This window comes from Aulonocara sp. 'chitande type north' Nkhata Bay, linkage group LG11 (genome assembly GCF_057382095.1).
Source record: "Aulonocara sp. 'chitande type north' Nkhata Bay isolate Kocher_YH1m ecotype deep benthic linkage group LG11, A_spYH_male_GT1.1, whole genome shotgun sequence".
Lineage (NCBI taxonomy): Eukaryota > Metazoa > Chordata > Actinopteri > Cichliformes > Cichlidae > Aulonocara > Aulonocara sp. 'chitande type north' Nkhata Bay.
In genome coordinates, this window is record NC_141354.1 from 36,258,448 (window position 1) to 36,276,951 (window position 18,504).

The 18,504-nt window shown below is 40.2% G+C and overlaps 1 protein-coding gene across 2 annotated transcripts in view; it reads left to right on the top strand.

Moving 5' to 3' along the window:
* The window catches only part of paqr6 (progestin and adipoQ receptor family member VI), a 30,522-nt gene extending 12,237 nt beyond the window's left edge, over nucleotides 1-18,285 (top strand). For both annotated transcript variants that reach the window (XM_086312395.1, XM_086312396.1), the window contains exons 2-8: nucleotides 840-1,105; nucleotides 3,422-3,549; nucleotides 4,019-4,224; nucleotides 9,685-9,811; nucleotides 11,073-11,169; nucleotides 12,095-12,239; nucleotides 14,492-18,285. In XM_086312395.1, the coding sequence (XP_086168521.1) occupies nucleotides 840-1,105; nucleotides 3,422-3,549; nucleotides 4,019-4,224; nucleotides 9,685-9,811; nucleotides 11,073-11,169; nucleotides 12,095-12,239; nucleotides 14,492-14,757 (1,235 nt within the window). In that variant the 3' untranslated portion in view covers nucleotides 14,758-18,285. The remainder of the gene's footprint in view (nucleotides 1-839; nucleotides 1,106-3,421; nucleotides 3,550-4,018; nucleotides 4,225-9,684; nucleotides 9,812-11,072; nucleotides 11,170-12,094; nucleotides 12,240-14,491) is intronic.
* The last annotated feature ends 219 nt before the right edge of the window (nucleotides 18,286-18,504 follow it).

Consider the following 18,504-nt stretch of genomic DNA (forward strand, 5'->3'; position numbering starts at 1 on the left):
CTCCTATTGTGAGCCAGTGGGCAGTGGTCAGCAAGGCTGTGGCTCACACAAACATGTTCTTATTACATTTTTGCATTTGGTCACAGGCCTCTGTAGCATGACAATGCCGGGCATTCTTTAAATCAGTGTCTGGGTAGGTCTCAAGAGCGACGACAATACGCGATTGTTCTCAGCGTCTGCTCCAGTCCACAGAGATGTCACACTCGAGGACTCTGTAATATAAACTTTAACGGTGGGGGCCATCAGATGAACCAGTTATCCGGTGTGGTGCATTTGTGCGAGTGGATTTCAGTGGATCAAAGTGATGACCAAAACAAAGCAGGTGGTCAGATTTAATGATGAGCACATCATCATTTCCTTCAGTGCCCTAAATTACAATTCACAATAGCTGTTAGCCACTTTCTGTCTTCAACCTTTTACTGGAATTTATTTTCTGAAAATAAAAATAAAAAATCTTGATGATGCATTGATGATGCTGCAAGAAGTGCATGATTTTATTTTATTTATTTGGGGGTGAAAGCTATGTCTTTTATCAGTTAATACTGTGCATTTAATTGGTTTTAAATTACAGGTTTTGCATGCAATCAGAGTAACACCAAGCAACCAGCAAATCTGATCATCACTTCATAAGTCATGTATAAATATTTTAACAATAAAGTCTCTGACACTTAATAATGCACAGGTGTATCACCAAACATCACTGTTGACTGATAGTAACCAAAATTGTATGGATAATCATAAAAAATATTCTTGTTTTTTATGGGGAGCCAGTGTGAGGAAGTCAAGGTTTTGGTCTTATCTTGGTGTCTGATTGTGTGCATGTCTTTGTGTCCCTGCAGTGTTTCCTGTGTGGCGTGGGATTGGGGCCAGTAGTGGCATTGGGTGGAGCCAGGGCTGGGCGCGCTGCTTGAAATGGGACCCGAACAGAACAGACCTAGCGGCAAGAATACCGGTGTTTGACTACCCCGTGTGGCTCGTCCTCTGCCGTGGGGGGCGAGCCAGGCTCAGGGAAGTTTGTCAAAGAGGGAGGGGTGCCATCAGGCTTCCCGCAGACATGCTTAGCTTCAAACTTCCTCAGCTCTTTGACATCCACCAAGTCCCCAAGGTAAGAAAGTAACCTGGTGTACCCAGGTCCAGTCTGTTAGGACCGTATAACTGATGGGAAAAGGTGGTGGGTTGGTTCTATTCCTTAGATGAAGGTATTCTTAAACTCTTAAGGACTAAGAGGTGAATGTAAATACATATGAGACGAATAATCAGCCCTCCACTCAAGTTTAAAGCATTTGTGGCATTACACAGCATTTCAGAAGGTTAATTGCAGAGAAGCTGCAGTGCTTTATTATTATTATTATTATTATTATTATTATTATTATTATTATTATTATTATTATTACTACTATAGACATCAGTTATTTGTAGAAGTCTTCAGAGAAATGATTTTGTCAATAGTCGTGTCTATAAAGCCAAGCATCCGTTCTTCTGTTTATGTAATGCATGTTTATTTTTTCTTACTGTCTTATGTAACACCAGGAAACGCTCAGGTTTGTCTGTCAGGATATGACCCGGCCTGACGAATGACTCGAGCCTCAAACAATAGCGATGCCAAGAGATATTTTTATGCTGTGTAGTCTTTCAGTTTGTTCCATGTAAATGAGCCTATGATGCGCTACAGATGAGTTTGCAACCTGTTTTTTTTTTTTTCTTATTTTTTTGCTGTTCTTGTAGGATGATAATTATTGTTTCATCAGGTTGCATCATTTAATCAATGCACAGGCACAGCAGAGAGTAATATGCTTTAAATAAAGTTGTTTTTTTCTGAAAGGAGGGGGAGAAAATTTATTAATTTGATCAAATAATCAGATTGGTTTGTTTTAGTTAGTTGTAACTAGTTTTAAAACTTTTGAAAGCTCCTAATTGCAATATTTTCACCACACATTTAAAAAAGGACCACAGTGTGCTACACAGTCTAAACTGTGTGGTAAATCCACAGACATTTAGGATTTTGTCTCACTTAACCTTAATGATAAATTGCATAATATTATTTTTATACCTCCGTGTTTGTATTTTTACTTCAAGGCTTTTATTTGCTTCCACGATCAGGATTTCATCGTGTGATTACCTCCGAACCCTGACCCACTGCACCTTGCAGCCTTGCAGACATAGAGCCAGTTTCACAGACGTGCATTAAGCCCAGTCATAGACATAAAGTAAAGAAATCTCAACTGAAAGAAGTTTAGTTTAAGATTAGGCTTAATCCATGTCTCAGAGACTGAGCCATAGTGTATTTGCACACAATGGTTCTGCCATATGAGTGTTAATCTTCACACTTCAGCAGAAAAAAAGTTTGGTAGCTGATTGTGGCTGTGAGCCTGTCAGCAGGAGCCAGAGCCCTGCAGTTCAAGCATCTGCTTTGGCTGCCGTCCTCCCTTCTGTAGTGACCTTATCTCATAAGTGACAAATAGTTTGCATGCAGCAGTTCTGCAGCATGGTTTCCAGCCATGAGTTCAGTGTGTAGACTAAAATTAGGCCCCTGGTTTTCTGTTATTGGAGTTTAAAAAGTTTTTTTTTTCACATATAAAAACATTAAAAACTGTTGCTGGGATCAGCAACATATACTCCAGTTATATTGTTCTACTTTATTTTTTGAGTTGTGTACAGTCCGGTAATACCTGTAAAAACCGACAGCCTTTAATATAAAGTTCGCTGGGAGCCTGGTGTGATGAATAAAGTAGATCTCAAAAACCCAATCATAACATTTAACGTGTTACCATCGACCTGAACTTTCCCTTCAACTCACTGTAGTCTGTGCTGTACTGTAATCTGTGTGAACTGGCAGTGATATTGGAGCCCTCCTGCTAAATATTTACATAGTTGTCATCTTTGTTTGTCTTAACATCTTTTCCTCTTACAACATCCAGATGGATCCGGTCATGGATGTTTTACCATAAAGAAACAAGTTTTCACTACATACTGTAGTGAAAACAGTGGTGGAACTATATGCAGACACTTTAAGGGGCTAGATAAAAAAATAATTACCACTAGTAAAGTTCTGCTACATATTTTTAACTTTTTTTCTGTAGTTTTTGGTGCAAACTTGGCTTTTGTGGAAATGATCATTGTTTTTGAACGTTTCTTCCACAACAGATCGATGAAAATATAAAAATATCAGCATTTTAATGATGACTATCAAAAGGATCTAATAAGGTTTTATGTTTAGAGGAAAGTGAAAATGAACATTTATTTAATTTAAATACTCATATTGGCCTCAGAAACCCAGCATCATTAGGACTGTAGTGTAACTAAACGATACAGTGGTTCTGCAAACTCTCTGCTTACTGATGAAGTTTGATGATCAGCTTTTCCTTTTCGAGGATTGGCTGAATTTCACACCTGTCACCTGGATTGTCTGCTTGCTCCGCAGGTGTTCAGGGAGGACGGCATCATCTCTGGATACCGTCACCCAAGGAGCTCAGCACTGGACTGTATCCTCAGCAGCTTCCAAATGAACAACGAGACGATCAACATCTGGACCCACTTCCTCCCAACATGGTGAGTTTTGTTTGGTGTCCTTTCATTCACACCAGACTTGAACAAGTCTAGTTATATTCATGATCAAAGCAAGAGGTAAAGTGAACATTTGTCAGCGTTCCAGCTGTGTAAACACGACAGAGTTTCTAAGGATCACTGAAAGTCAGAGATTTAATCTTGAAAATTCTCATAGTGCTGGAGAGAAAAACAGACAGGTGGGGAAATGTGGAGGCTACATCTGGAAAATTCACTAAGTCTGAATCAAAATACACGTAAAGTCAGAGAGCTTTGAAGCTCACAGGATGTCAGAGAGAAGCAGTGACATTGCTAATTAAGAAACACAGTCACAGAGTACTTCTCTGTAGTAAATCTACAACCTGGAAACAGATGCATGTGCCAACATATTACACGGTAGCATCAGTTACATGTACCTGTATGGGGTCACATTTTTGTATATATACATTTTTAATTTGTTAATAAATTTTTGTAGGTACTTTCTGTGGCGTTTCTGCGTTCTCTGCTCTACCCTGAACTTCCTGACTGACAGCTACACCTGGCCGCTGCTGGTGTACATGATGCTCATCTGCGTTTACCCCTTCACGTCCAGTTGTGCACACACCTTCAGCACCATGTCCGCAGAGTCCCGCCACATCTGCTACTTCTTTGACTACGGAGCTCTCAGCCTCTACAGCTTAGGTAAAGAAACCCCCGGTGGTGGAGGCCTAAAAGCATTTTTGATGTTATTGTACATTACCAAGAAACAGGACGATCTTGAAATCATAAAGAGGAGTCGGTAGCTCTTTTCACACTCCTCTGAGATCACTCTTTATGACATTCTATTTTGATTGTTTCCCTGAACAGTCCCAAGGGGACACAGTGTGTCATTTTTAAGAAGCATGCCAGCACCGCAGAATCAGAGGGATGTGAAGTCTAACACTACAGTGTCATCACTCTGTGATATTGGCTTTGCTTCTTATACAGACATCAGTTCAGCTCTGTTACCTCCCCGTCTGCCTTTGTTAGATAAAAACAGATGGCCAAGGTAAAAAAAAAACAACACTAGAGAAGACAACAAAAATGTATATATAAAATAAGTAACTACTTAGCAGATCTGTGTAAAAAGCAGAATGAAAATGTTAACTTTGAAGTAGTTGTGGATTATAAGAAGATTATTTTGTCCCAATTTTTTTTGTTTGTTTGTTTCTGGGAGACGTTCTGAGCTGTCGCATCCTTTTTACCCATCAGCTGTGAAAAGTTGATGGGGTATTGTCATCATCCTGCTTGGGTGGGAGGCGGGTGGTCAGTGTGGACACTCACCTTTGTGAACAGAAGAAGTTTGGTCAGAGGTCAAGTTTTCTGAAAATCTTGTGACTGTAATGACTCATCAAGGAAGTCACCTAGAATTGATACCAGATACTTGCTATAGCGAGCTATGGTCTTCATGAGTTATTTTTCAGCTTAGGGAGCAGCTACACGCAGCAAGAAATATCATGAGATTTCACTTTAGATTAATGTGTCACATGGGTTTGTGTCATCCTGTCTCAGTTTGAGTTGTCTGAGTTACAGTAAGCTAAAGCTACGTTACTTCTTGGGTCATGCCACCCGAGACAAAGTCTTCTTTCTGAGCAGAGAAGAAGCAGCAGGATGAGCATTTGGAGGTGAGCTCTATCCAGGCTGGTTGTAGGTAGTAAATCTTTGTGCACGGGGGGGGGGTTGAATGCAAAAGTCCTGATGCCACAGCGGTGTTTAATGTCTGGGGGTGTATTTTGTTTCTTTAGCGCGTGATAGCGTTACTAGGTAACCAAATATCAACGGAGGAAACAACGTAATGCTCAGAATTTCATCTCTTTATCTTTTCCATCTTTGAACTACGTGAAGGAAAGAGGTTTGTTTATAGACAGTCTCCTCAGTCTCTCCATCTCCTGGTAAATAAATAAATGGTTGTAGATTCCACCTTAAGAAAACAGTTTAAAATGTAACACACAGAATAATTTAGATTTAACGGGTAAAGGCCGAGGTGTTTGAAACACTCCAAACCACAGTAAAGTCAAACAGTTTGAGGTGGTTCTGTTTTATGAAACACATTTAACAGGCTGATCAACCATCATGCATCTCATTAAGGATGACTGCTCCTTTATTAAGGTCTATCCATAATAGTGCATGCGTCCTATACTAAGAGATGAAACGTTGCTTTCTTTCTCCTCTAAACTGTTTGCATGGTAAGTTCCGTTCCACAGTAATATTCAAAGCATTTTTGCTTGTGTTAGCCTTTGAGATTATATGGAAATCAGACATGCCTCACACTCAAAGCACATGGAAACAATGTTACTCTCCTTTCTGCCACTGTCCTGAAAGATGGATTGGGTTTTATGGCTCCAGTATTTGCTTGATTTCATAACCAGCTCTCCTATGAATAGTATTTCCCTCCCGCATGCACCTGCTTTTACAAGGAACTTCCACAAAGAGGGAACTGAACATTCCTGTTTTTTAAGGAAGGTTTGCTTGTTGCGCAGCTGTTCATTTGCAAACTCTTTCCCCACCGCCTGCCTGCATATTTGAGGGTGAGCACATACTAGAGCAGATCAAAAAATTATAATATTGTATTCTTCATGCATTAGTTGTAAATATATCAGGCGTTTGAGAGTATAAATGAACATCATTTTCAGAAGTTTAACATTTTCATTGGTCTTCGGAAATTTTATATGAATCTAAGATAATGAGAAACGATCCATTTACATAAAAATTAAAACTCAAAAGCATCAAATATTTCACCTTATTTTTAATAAATATATAGTATATTCAAATTAACTTAAAAAAATAATTTATGAAAAACCGTTCGATACAGTGCTTTCGGTTCGGTACGCATATGTATCGAACAATACAACATTTGTAATTTATTTTATCAATTTTCCTTCTGACGATGCTGTCTGTGTTGAGCGCTCAGTGAATCTGCGTTCGACTACTCCGCCTAGGCTGCACTGTCGAGCGCAGATCCACTGAGCGCTCAACACAGACAGCATAGTCAGAAGGAAGAGCGCAGGGCAAGCTCGCAAGACAGAAGTTAAGCTCTCCTTGCAACATGGACCTCCCCCACTCTCATTCAGATCTGGCGTTTGGAATTATTTTGGTTTTCATGTGAAGTATGACCCTGAAAGTAAGCGCGTCATGGACTAAAGTAAAACAGTATGTTGGATGTGCCATGCAATGCTCAATTACATTGGTGTGAACTAGTGTGTTAGCGCAGTTAGCTCGTTAACTGTTAGCTGTCTAGCCCCATGCACGGGCGATCGGCGGTAGCTGGTTAAAGGAGATTTGCCGTGTTGTGGCGTTAAGGTCATTTCAACGAGATTAACCTGAAAGCACTAGTGGGAACACAACGAATATGACTGCACATTTACGCCGACATCATCCTAGTGCAAAGACAAAAACAACAAGCATGCTACTAACTTTAGCTGAGTCATTTAGACAGCTGTTAGCACGTGATTCTCCTTATGCTGCTGAGAATATAGCCCAGAAGAAGCGGATAGTATAGCTTTTATTTTGAAAAGAGGCATTTCTCTGTAATAAACTCTCTTTTCCAAAGATGAGTGATTCCTCAATCAGATACAGGGGACGTCCTGGGGCTAGCGATTTTTTTTCAGACGGGCTACCCTGCCCGTCGGGCTATTGTAGGAAGGAAAAATATATGTCAATGCTTTTGCATTCTTTCGGAAATGTAGCTGGGTAATTATGTCATTGGCATCGGTTAGCCACTGCCAATATGTGACATATTGAAATCGCGTTTGAATTTGCGCTTGTTTTTTTGCTTTCACTTTGCAATCGCACGAACTGTGTATAGAGAGCGACAGCACTGATTGGTGAGTGATGATAATTTGCGCACCAATTCCTCTGACTTTGTCTCATCAATCGTTAGCTTACTATGCAAACATGACAAGTGAAATCTCCTGCAGCTTACACATGTGAGAGGTTGATCGCGCAGAGAATCGCTGAGCATTATGTGAGTGCGTGTGTAAAAGCAGCAGGATATATATTGTAGCGGATCAGGGCTGTTCGGGGTTCTGTTTGTACAGTTATGTTTTGTTTATGTTGCCATAGTGACGGGTGACGCCCTCTCGCTGCGACGGTGTGTCCTTCCGGGGTCAGAGGGCGCCCTGTGTGGTGTTGTTGTTGCTGTGCTGTTGCCGCACTGAGCAGTTAGCTAGCGGCAGTGTTCTTCTGCAGATGTCAATAAACGGCTGTGCTCCCTGGCTAGCTCACGGGACGCAAGACCAAACGATACCTCCGTCTCCTCCTTGTCTGAGCTCGCCACAATATTTTAGTTCTGCTGAGCCAAATAAGACAGGTCAGGGTGAAGAAGTGACAGCCAAAGAAAAACTTACCACAAAACGGAAAAGTTATGACAAATCAGACTATAAGGAAAAAAGAAAGTGCAGCTTTATGGTTTCATGGACAAAAGAATTTCTGTGGCTGCAATATGACAAGCGAAATAACCAGGGCTGCACATAAGTGGTCCGCAGGTGCGCATTCGCTGTCAAAATAAAAAACGGGCACAAGATAAGAAGTTGCAACGCGTGTTTGCATACATAAGATTTTCAGGAGGAGGACAGACATTTGTTTAGAACTCTAGAAGCTCCTTTAAGCAATTACTGTGATGTTCCTCCAATTCCAAAGAAATGTCAGGAGTCCGAACCACAAAAGAAGCGCGTATTCTCGGAAAAGTAGTTGCAGGAGGTGAGCTGGCTTCATACAAATGATGAACGCACAGAGATGTGGTGCGGAATGTGCCGTGAAAATTTAATAAATGACAAATTAAAAAGGCATGAACATTTTTTTTATATCGAAAAAATATCGAACCGTGACACCAAAGTATTGAACCGAACCGAACCGTGAATTTTGTGTATTGTTGCACCCCTAGTATATATGTGTGTGTGTGTGTGTGTGTATATGTATATATATATATATATATATATATATATATATATATATATATATATATATATATGTATATGTATATATGTATATGTATATATATATATATATATATATATATATATATATATATGTATATGTATATATATGTGTGTATATATATATATATATATATATATGTATATATATGTATATGTATATATATGTGTGTGTATATATATATATATGTATATATATATATATATATATATATATATATATATATATATATATGTGTGTATATATATATATATATATATATATATATATATATATATATATATATATATATATATATATATATATATATATATATATATATATATATATATATATGTGTGTGTGTGTGTATATGAGATCTCTGTATAGAATCCCACCAGCCAAACCAGCAGTTAAACATTAACTGAGGCCCTCTTAGAAGTCCTGGTTTTTTGGGGGGGGTTGGCCCATGGCTGGCTCACTAGTAATCTACCACAAAGCTTCTTAGGGCCAAGATTTACCCAGTTTAAAATGCTCAAAAGTCCATCTCAGGAATAAGATCAGCAGGCGGTGTCACTGCAGGACAAAAAGAACACAGCGCACACTCGGTGGTCGCAGGTAGAGCTTTGATTGTGGCGTTTCTCCAGAGAGAAACATCAGAGCTACTTATTTGGGTTACAAGTCCCACGTATATTATGCACTGTTTTTCTGCTTCATATAAGAGTCTTTGATTTTAGTTAACAGCCTCATTTAGTTTCAAAGATCTCTATGACATGCTTCCCTTTCTGCTTTGATCTTTTTTTTTAAGTAGAAGTCACCAGTGTAATATTAATTAATAAAAAAACTATTTGTAAAATGCTAATTTTCTTTCTTTGGTGACCCCCCCATTGTTTTTGTTTGTTTGTTTTTGTTTGTTTGTTTGTTTTTTAAGACACTGTAGCATAAAGTTGCAGCTTTCAGTTTTTTTGTGTGCTTTGAATCTATTCTTGAATTTTGGGGGGGGGAAACGTCACAGGTATTTTGAGGATTAATAACAACATATTTAAAATAAAAGTTTCACTGTCTCAGTTTCTGTAGCTGAAATTCTTTGTCTGACATTATTGTCCTGCAGTCAGAATGAAATATGTTTATTTATCAGCTGTTAGTTGTTCAGGCTTCTCTCGGGTCAGTTGATGTAATAAATATTTTTAATTTCCTGTTTTAAATCAGGATGTGCCATAAGCTACGGATACTACGTCATGCCAGAGTGTTGGGTAAACACTTGGCTTCATCAGCATTTTGTTCCCATTGCCATCGGAAACACGGTGTTCTGTACCAGCCTGTCCTGCTATTCCAGGTAAGAAGCTGATGTTTACATCCTCTCTGTCCTCAGGCTTGCTTAGAAAATTCAACTTTGAGCATCCTGCATCTTACAGTCGTGCACAAATCAAGGTAAATAAGCCTTGTGAGTTTAAAAACTTGGATGTCAGAGTTTGACTGAATGTAGCTCACTTCTGTGGAACAATAGATTTCCAAATAATTGTTTGCTCCTCCTGTAGCAGCCATTTTTTTTTGTGTGTTGTTACCTTATGTGTGCTGCTGAGGGTCACTTTTAGTGTTTTTACAGCATGGTGTGTTTATGGGACTGTATTTAAGCTAGACACATGTACTTAGCGTCAGGTGTTGTTGGTCGGAAGGATCAAACCGTTTGTGTGATTTTATGTAAAATGACGTTGGATACTAAGTACTGTTGAACAACAAATACAAACGATGGAATCCAATAAAGTTGTTAAATGGACAAGATAAGTACAGCTGGAGTTATTGGACTGTGACTATGGCGAACACCACAGTGGCTTCAAGCGTAGGCTTGCCCTCGACACCTTCCTTGCACCAACAGTTTGCCTTAACTCCGTTTTTTTTTCATGTGTAGTGTACTGGTATGTTTAAAGAAAGAGGTATTTCAGGAAATTCAGTGATCTATCCTGTGTACAGTAACAAAGCAAAATAGAAGTCGTCCATGCCTGCGGCCCAGCTAAGGAACCACCTGCAAAAGCCAAATATTTAGAATTCAGAATAGTTTATAGGACTTTTAAGGCTGGTACTCCTGCCAGCTCAACAGTGCGTGCTTGAAGGGAGAGCTCCCCCTTGGGCTTTCATCTTATGAGAAGAGTCTATAATGAGAATAGTTTAGTTTACTTAGGTTGTCTTCCTCTCATACTGACAAATACTGCATCTGCATGGAGTTTGCATTGGTTAAATACTACAAATATTTTAGTGAACCGTGTCCAAAACTCCTGAACTTTATCAGGACAAACTTCAGAAGGGTCACACTGAGCAAGTGACCCTCCCCCATTTTGCATCCTCAGCGCTTTGGTGTCTTTTAAGTCAAATGTAAACGGCCTGATCCTAATCTGCAACAGTATTTGATTTCTGTATTCTTTCAGTGTCGTGAACGCAGGGTGCACCAAAGCCAAGGAGTAATATGATCAGAGGGACTTACTCTTGCATAGCTGTAGGGCTTACATTAGCTTCTCGACAGGTTGGGCTGAGACGCGTTACTTTGAAAGGCAAGGAGATGACAAAGTGAAATGATCGCTGCCCTCTGCTGGCCTCCGCAGGTTCCTGGAGTTGCAGTTCCCAAAGAGAAGTAAAGCCCTTCGGACCATAGCATTTGTCGTCCCATTTATTTTTGACACCGTCCCTCTGGTTTACAGGGTAAGTCACGTTAAAGGAGACCGAAAAGTGAAGTGATGGTGCTCACACTCTCTCAGCTCACAGACTTTCACTGTTTCTGACTTTCTACAGCATTTCTGTGTTCAGATGTTTTATAAAATCAACAAATATATAGTCTTCTTTTACTCATCAGCTCAACTCGTACTCGGTTATACCATAGCACCATACACAAAGGTGATGATTCCTTTTATTAATTAATGATCGATATGAAAGGCTGGTCCTGTTCGCTCTGCTGGTCTGTGCTTTCCTCCTGTTTCATTTTTAGGCCTGGCACCAGTGAAAAAAGAGAGGGGGGAGGGGGGGGGGTTATATTGGAAGATTCTCATCTTTTTCATCTCGTGAAGGTTTTATTTTATTTCTTTGACACTACAAAGGAGCTGGAAATTGGAGGAAAACCACAGAGTGGGAGTTGCAGACTGTGTGATGTGTTTGTCGTTTCTGTATATATCTGGAGGCAGTAGATTCTTCTCTATATCAAGCTGCTGAGTAATTGAGTTCACAGAGTTTGCTCCGACATCTGAAAGGAAGAAAGTGGCGTATAATACACTTGCATAATTGCATTCTTCTCTTACTTAATTTGACCTTAATTTCCACTCTGAACAAGTATCTTTTTCAAAAGCCACAGCTTGTGTTGGTCTGTTTGTTTGTGTCATTACATAAACGCTGATAAGTGCCACTCTTTAATAATGTAATCGGACTTTGGCTCACTATCCCAGAATCTGATTTCCTTTTGTTTATCTAATACAAATGTTTGCCATCAGTTAATTCCCCTAATCACTACACTATTCCTCATTAGTTTGTGCATTATGCAAGTCACTTTTCTGTCTGGGTCAGTAATGCTCCGACAATCAGTGTTAATCTGTGTTTAATCCAATAATAGAATCGGTTTTTTTCCCCCTGTGTTTAGATTCTTCTGTGCTGCGGTGGAAGCTGCAGTCCAACCGGCGCCTTGTCCAATCACTGTTACCACCTCCTCTTCGCCTTCCTCACTTGTTTTCTGTTTACCGCCCACCTCCCGGAGAGACTGGCCCCGGGGTGCTTCGACTACTTCGGTACGTCCTTTGGTGGCGCTCAGTACAGCTTGGAACACACTTTCGAAACTTAATGCCAGTTAAAAGACGAAGAAAAATAACCAAATGAGTCTCATTCAAATTCAAGTGCACGTACAAAAGCTTTTGAAGTTTTAGAAGCCTCTGTTTTCATTGAGTTCGCTCCAAGATATGAATACATGTAAGTTTATGAACAATAGTTTGGGAAAGGCCTTTGGGAGGGTCAGCGTTATTCTCTAAGCACCGTGTTCTTTAGTTTGGCCTCCGTGTGGGACTGCAACGCTTACATTTGCCTTCTATTGTCTTTGCTTGTTTTTGAATGTTTTCCCTGCTGGTTGCTGCACAATTGCCGCTAAATAATGGCTCGATATCAAACAGGCTTTGGAATGATGGTGTGTAAACCTGCGCAAACCTTTCTTTGCTCGGTGGATTGTTTTGTTTTCTCTGGTGAGGTTTCACACAAGTGTCATTGTTTCAAACGCCTCTGAAGGAGGACAAAAAGCTGCTGCATTTGTTAATCTTTGAAAAGAAGAGATTTTTAAAGATTTGTTTATTAGGAAATGGTGCTTAGATATTTCTGTGAAGGTTCTCAGTCATCCAGGTCATCGTAGTCAAAGGAGCTTGCAAAGAAAAGCGTCTGGACTTCTTTAAGTTGCTTGAAGACGTTTCACCTCTCATCCGAGAAGCTTCTTCAGTTCTAAGGTCAAATGGTGGAGAGTCCCAGATATAAACCTAGTGGGAGTTTCCCCCCACAGAGGGACAATGTTCACATTTTGGACAGAGAGGACAGATGGTTTGAAAGAGGAGTGAAAGAAGCCATCTATGTCCACTGTGAGCGACCATCTTTGAACAGAGGCGGGGTTTACGACACCAACTCTCTGCCATCTATAATCCAGTTTTGAGATCCCTTCCCAGACGCCTTAACGCCCACTCACATCCTGGGCCATCTGACCTCAGGCCCATGATAAGGTGGGGCCAGGTTTCACAATGAACACACCCGAAACTCTGGCTGATTGGGACCCACGCCCAGTTTCCCACCTTGGCTCAGGCGATTAGAGGATCATCAGGGGGTCCTTTTGTCCCTCTGTGGGGGGTCACTCCCACTAGGTTTATATCTGGGACTCTCCACCATTTGACCTTAGAACTGAAGAAGCTTCTCGGATGAGAGGTGAAACGTCTTCAAGCAACTTAAAGAAGTCCAGACGCTTTTCTTTGCAAGCTCCTTTGAGTGCTTAGATATTAAAAAAGGGTCTTTCCCAACTTTTCGAATACAAAAAAAAGAAATTCCAGTTATTCCAGTCCATCATTCCTTTGTTGAAAGAAATATTTCCTGTAGAGCTCTATCAGCTGAGGGTGGTGCTGAATTTACTGGTTATACACTTTTTTACTGGCAGTCTAAGAAGTTTTGTATCTCTCCTCAGCTTCATGGCACGGAAGTGTTTTAGGTACAAACTCTTAAATGTCTTAAATGATATATTCAGTGTTTTGTGTGTTAAGCGTCTCCAAAACATAAGCTCCTGATGATCCACACCATCTCCAACACTTGGAGCGTGCATCCCTTTAGGACTCAACGACGAGTGAAATAAAGTATCAAATATTTCAACAATGTTCACAGCAGAGTTATTTAAGGACTATTGAAAATTGCACATTGCCTCCCGGTCCTCAGAGGATAGCCTTATTCCTGCTTCTTCTTTTCTCTAATATGTGGAGTGTTATCATTCCCAGCTTAGGACAGTGTATCATACAGCTTTATGATGGCTTTGTTGACAGGACTGTAACCCTATGAATCACGAGATGGTTTAGTCAAAGGTTCAAACGTCAAAGGAGCTTGCAAAGAAAAGTGTCTGGACTTCTTTAAGTTACTTGAAGACGTTTCACCTCTCATCTGAGAAGCTTCTTCAGTTCTAAGGTCAAATGGTGGAGAGTTTAAATCTGGGACTCTCCACCATTTGACCTTAGAACTGAAGAAGCTTCTCAAATGAGAGGTGAAACGTCTTCAAGTAACTTAAAGAATTCCAGACGCTTTTCTTTGCAAGCTCCTTTGAGTACGATGACCTGGATGACTGAGAACCTTCACAGACACAAAGCTTCAAACCACATCAAAAACCCAGTCTAAGCAAACGAGGATTACTTTAAACTGTGAATAATTCAAAGCTGCTCTGGATAGTAGCGACGCCATAGTTTTACTGTTGGACTCGCCCATTCAGTTCGGCGACTTGACTCGACTGTTTTTGTTTCATCTTTCCTTCCCAAAGGCCACAGCCACCAGCTCTTCCACGTCAGCGCTGTGGTGGGGTCCCACTTCCAGATGGAGGGTGTGATCGCAGACATGACATCGCGGAGGACGTGGCTCCTGAACCACGGAATGATGCCATCTTTTCTTGGGACCATCGGGGCACTCGCCATCAGCCTCGCCATCAACCTCGGAATAATCGGCATTTTCAGCGCCCCGCTGCTCTGGAAACCGTGCCGCAGCCCCAACCAGCCACACTCATCCACCTGCGGGTGCAAGGAGCAGTGAGGGCGGGGCGTTTTCCGCCTCATAAAAGCTGATTCGCTTTCCAAAGGAAAGGTTCAGCGGTTTGTCTGTCTCAGCAACTACAGTTGACAGTAGTGCTTGTTTAACACCTTTAGTTTCTCACTTTATATTCCATGTCCCGGCAGCGTTGCACGTCTGACGTGTTCGTGTGTTTACGCAGAAGCTGAGGACCCAGACACGGTTATCAAAGCCTTTTTCTGGTGTTAATGGAAGTGAGGCTGAAAACACATCTACCAATGATTGTTTGTTTTTATGCTTCTCATTGCTGACTTATATGAAAAAGGCTCTGGGTTGAAGGAAGCAAGCTGTGGTAACACGACACCTAAGTGCCTGTTTGCAGTGGATCACTACAAGCTTCAAACTGGAAACAATGTCACAATTTGCAGGGATTCTTTTTTTTAATTAACAGCGTCAGAAACTCTGTTTCTGTTATTCAGTGATTATTGAAATATTCTCTGTAACTGGACACATTGGTCAGTGAAGTTGTCCTGTGCGTTAAAGCAGCATGGACAACACATGTTCACCTCTTCATAACGTGATGCAGACTGGATTGCCGGCTCTTATATATCTACCTATTGATTCCACTCTGACTGGCATTGATTTGCAGACCAGTGTGGTTCTCTTTCTGATTGCCTGCCTTTATTATGAACCCTACAATCTGCCACAGGTTACAGTGCTGCGGTGATTAAAAGACAGGTACCATTTTTATAACCATTTGGTGTTCCCATGGCAACACTATAGTGGCCTCATGCCCCCTGAAGGTCTTCAACAATTTTATGTTCTGAGCAAATGGCACCATTTTACCTTTCCATCACGTCTCATAAGATCCACTCTGAACTATCAGGTAAAGTGGGGAAAAGCACTTAAAATTACAAGCAAAAAATAAATACATAAATAAAACCAGTTTGTAATATTTCGAATCTGGAGAAATTTCCAGCATGTGTGGTTTATAATAACTACTGGTTGAATTAAGAGGAATGGAGGGAGGAGAGATGTATAGTTAGCTAGCCATAGCCTGGGATGATATTAATGTGGGAGCTTTGTGTTGTTGCAGTATCTGGTGGACTTTGCAAACTATTAACCTTTCCTATACTTTAGGTATCTTGTGACCATTTACCACTCTTCTATTTATAGAATATTTATTGCTTGTTGTAGCTGCATTAACGGAAAGGAAGACAGTTTATTTTTTGTTTTGTTTTTGTATCAGATAGGTGAGCTAACAATAACACTGAAAAGAAGGCCCATCTTATCAAGTAGTTTTGACCATTATTGGGACTCTAAACTGCACTTTGCAGGACCATCTAGATTGGTTTTGTGTGAGCTTCGCAGTTTTGGCGATATCTGCTGAAAAGTTCTCTGCCTTGTCTTGATAAACTGACTTCATATTTGCCTCGTTGTGCTCAGAAATAACTCAGCTGTAATTGTCTCTTTCTAGAAATCACGCCCCTGCAAAACGTTTCACACAGGAACTATTTTCTTTCTGCTATTTTCTACATCTGGTGCTCGTTAACAGAGCTCAGCTGAGGGGTGAAGAGGTCGGTGTTTATACAGTATCACAAACGCACGCTTCCCATCATGGGTGTAGCTTGTAGCTGAAAGAAAGTAGTTCTTACTGTCCTGTAAAACTGGCCACGGCCGTTATTACTGACTAAAACGAGAAAAAAAGAACATTTATTTAACGTCATTTAAGCAATATTTAGTGATTGCAAAACTAAAAAGTCTCTCATTTTAGTCTTTAACAGTGAAATTTGTCACAGGTGTTTCAGTCTTTGGTGTTGACGTGTGTGAGTCAACAAAACCAACAAAAACCAAACTGAAAGCAGATCATCTCTGAAATCTAACTGAAACTGAAATGAAGTGAATTTAAAACTACAATTTCTCTATTTATTTGATTATGATTTGTAGAAAGAGACAGTGCTGCTCAGTTTTCAAAGTATATTTTTTGTGTAATTCAAGCACAAAGCGGCGAATGCCAGTTGGTTCCAGCAGATTTAAGAGAAGCTAATATCTCCAAAACTGGGCCTGACAAATGCAAATAAATTGTATTGCGGCCCCCTTTTTTTTTCTCTCTTTTGTTCCCAAATAATTTTCAGCCTTTTTTTGACAAAAGGGGGGGGGGGGGGAAGAAATGAGCTGCAGCTGTTGTTATTGTTGTTGTTTTTTTGTTTTTTTTAAAAAGGCTATTTTGGATATTTCTCACTTGTGTAAAGAGAAATTTACTCCCAATAATGCACAAAAAAACTTGATAAGATCCATTAATCCAACAAGTCATTAATCAACATATAAGGTCGCATAATACTGTTATATAATACAGGATTGAAGCTGGGTCTTACGTTACTAAACCTCTCAGTTGTAGCACTGATGCTCGTCGTGCTTGTACTGTATTAAACCCATTGTTGAGCATTTTTATGGGACAGATTTACATCATCATTACTTCATCATCGCCGTTTACACACGCATCTTTTAACACTCGTGGTGGAGAAGTTGATCAGAGGGCAAATGTATGTGATATTATAGGACTGAGGTGTGTTACAGGTCCATGTCGGACGCTGAAGTAGAAATGTCGGCGGCGAGTGTGTAGAATCACAAAGCGCACACACACATTTATATTAGAGCACTTGTTTTTAAGATGTGTTCGAGGTCAGTGTGCAGAGTATAAAGTCACATCTTCCTTTCCATGGCAGACACTGCCATCGGTGTTCCTTTGTTTTATCTCCTCCCCTGCCAGGCGTGGATCAATTTTATTTTCTCTACAGGCGTCATCTTACAGCATTCCTCTGTTTGAGCCTCTTGATTCTTGGAATTGCATCATTACCGACTTAATGCGATTCTACTAGACTTGTCTGGAAGCCTTTACTTCTGAGCTGGTGTTTGTCTGGGGGGAATTTTCGTGTCATCTTACTCATTCGCAGCCGTTTACTGTTTGCAGACGTGCCAGAGTTCTAAAACTCAGTCATGCTCACGTCATCGTTGTTTTTTTTGTTTTTTTCAATCTGCACTTATTTGACCAACGTATCAATGATTTCTCCAGACCAGATCACGGTTACCCTCAGGGCGATAACAGCCGGAAAAGTGAGCACTTGTGGCATTTTTCTAAACACTTTATGGATGGATGTTGAGTGATGAGAAGCGCAAAGACAAGAGTAGGAGGAACCATTGAATTTTAAAAAAGAGGGGCAAAGTTATTGGTGCCTTTTTTTTTTTAATGTTTTATACAAGTTTTTCTTTTGATACAAAACACAAACTACTCTTGAAATGTATAAATCCTTATTTGTTCTTTGCCGTGTGTAATTTGTAATTTGCTGCTTTGTTCTACTAGATTTGTGTAATAAATGAAACCTTTTATAAATGGAATTATTGTATGGAGTGATATCAAAAAGCAAACTTTCTTTTTTTTTTTTTTTTTTTTTCAGTAATCTGATTTCACTTAATGTAACAGTGGAAACTGTACACAAAAGGACTTCCCACATTACCCAGTAATCTGTTAAATATATGCAACTGGTCACTGTGTCTTTATTCACAATTTGTCTTTTCTCGATGAATGACTGCAGATCCTCACTTCAACGTTTGTTGGAACCAGAGCAGTGTGCCTGACTGGCCAGCAGAGGGCAGAACAGTACAGCAAACACATCCTGTTAAGTTTGAGGTGCTCGTCGCTGCTGAGCAGCCTTTATCTGTAAAGAAATGAACCGCAGGCTCAGAGGGAACATTTGTCTGCAGGAAAAACCA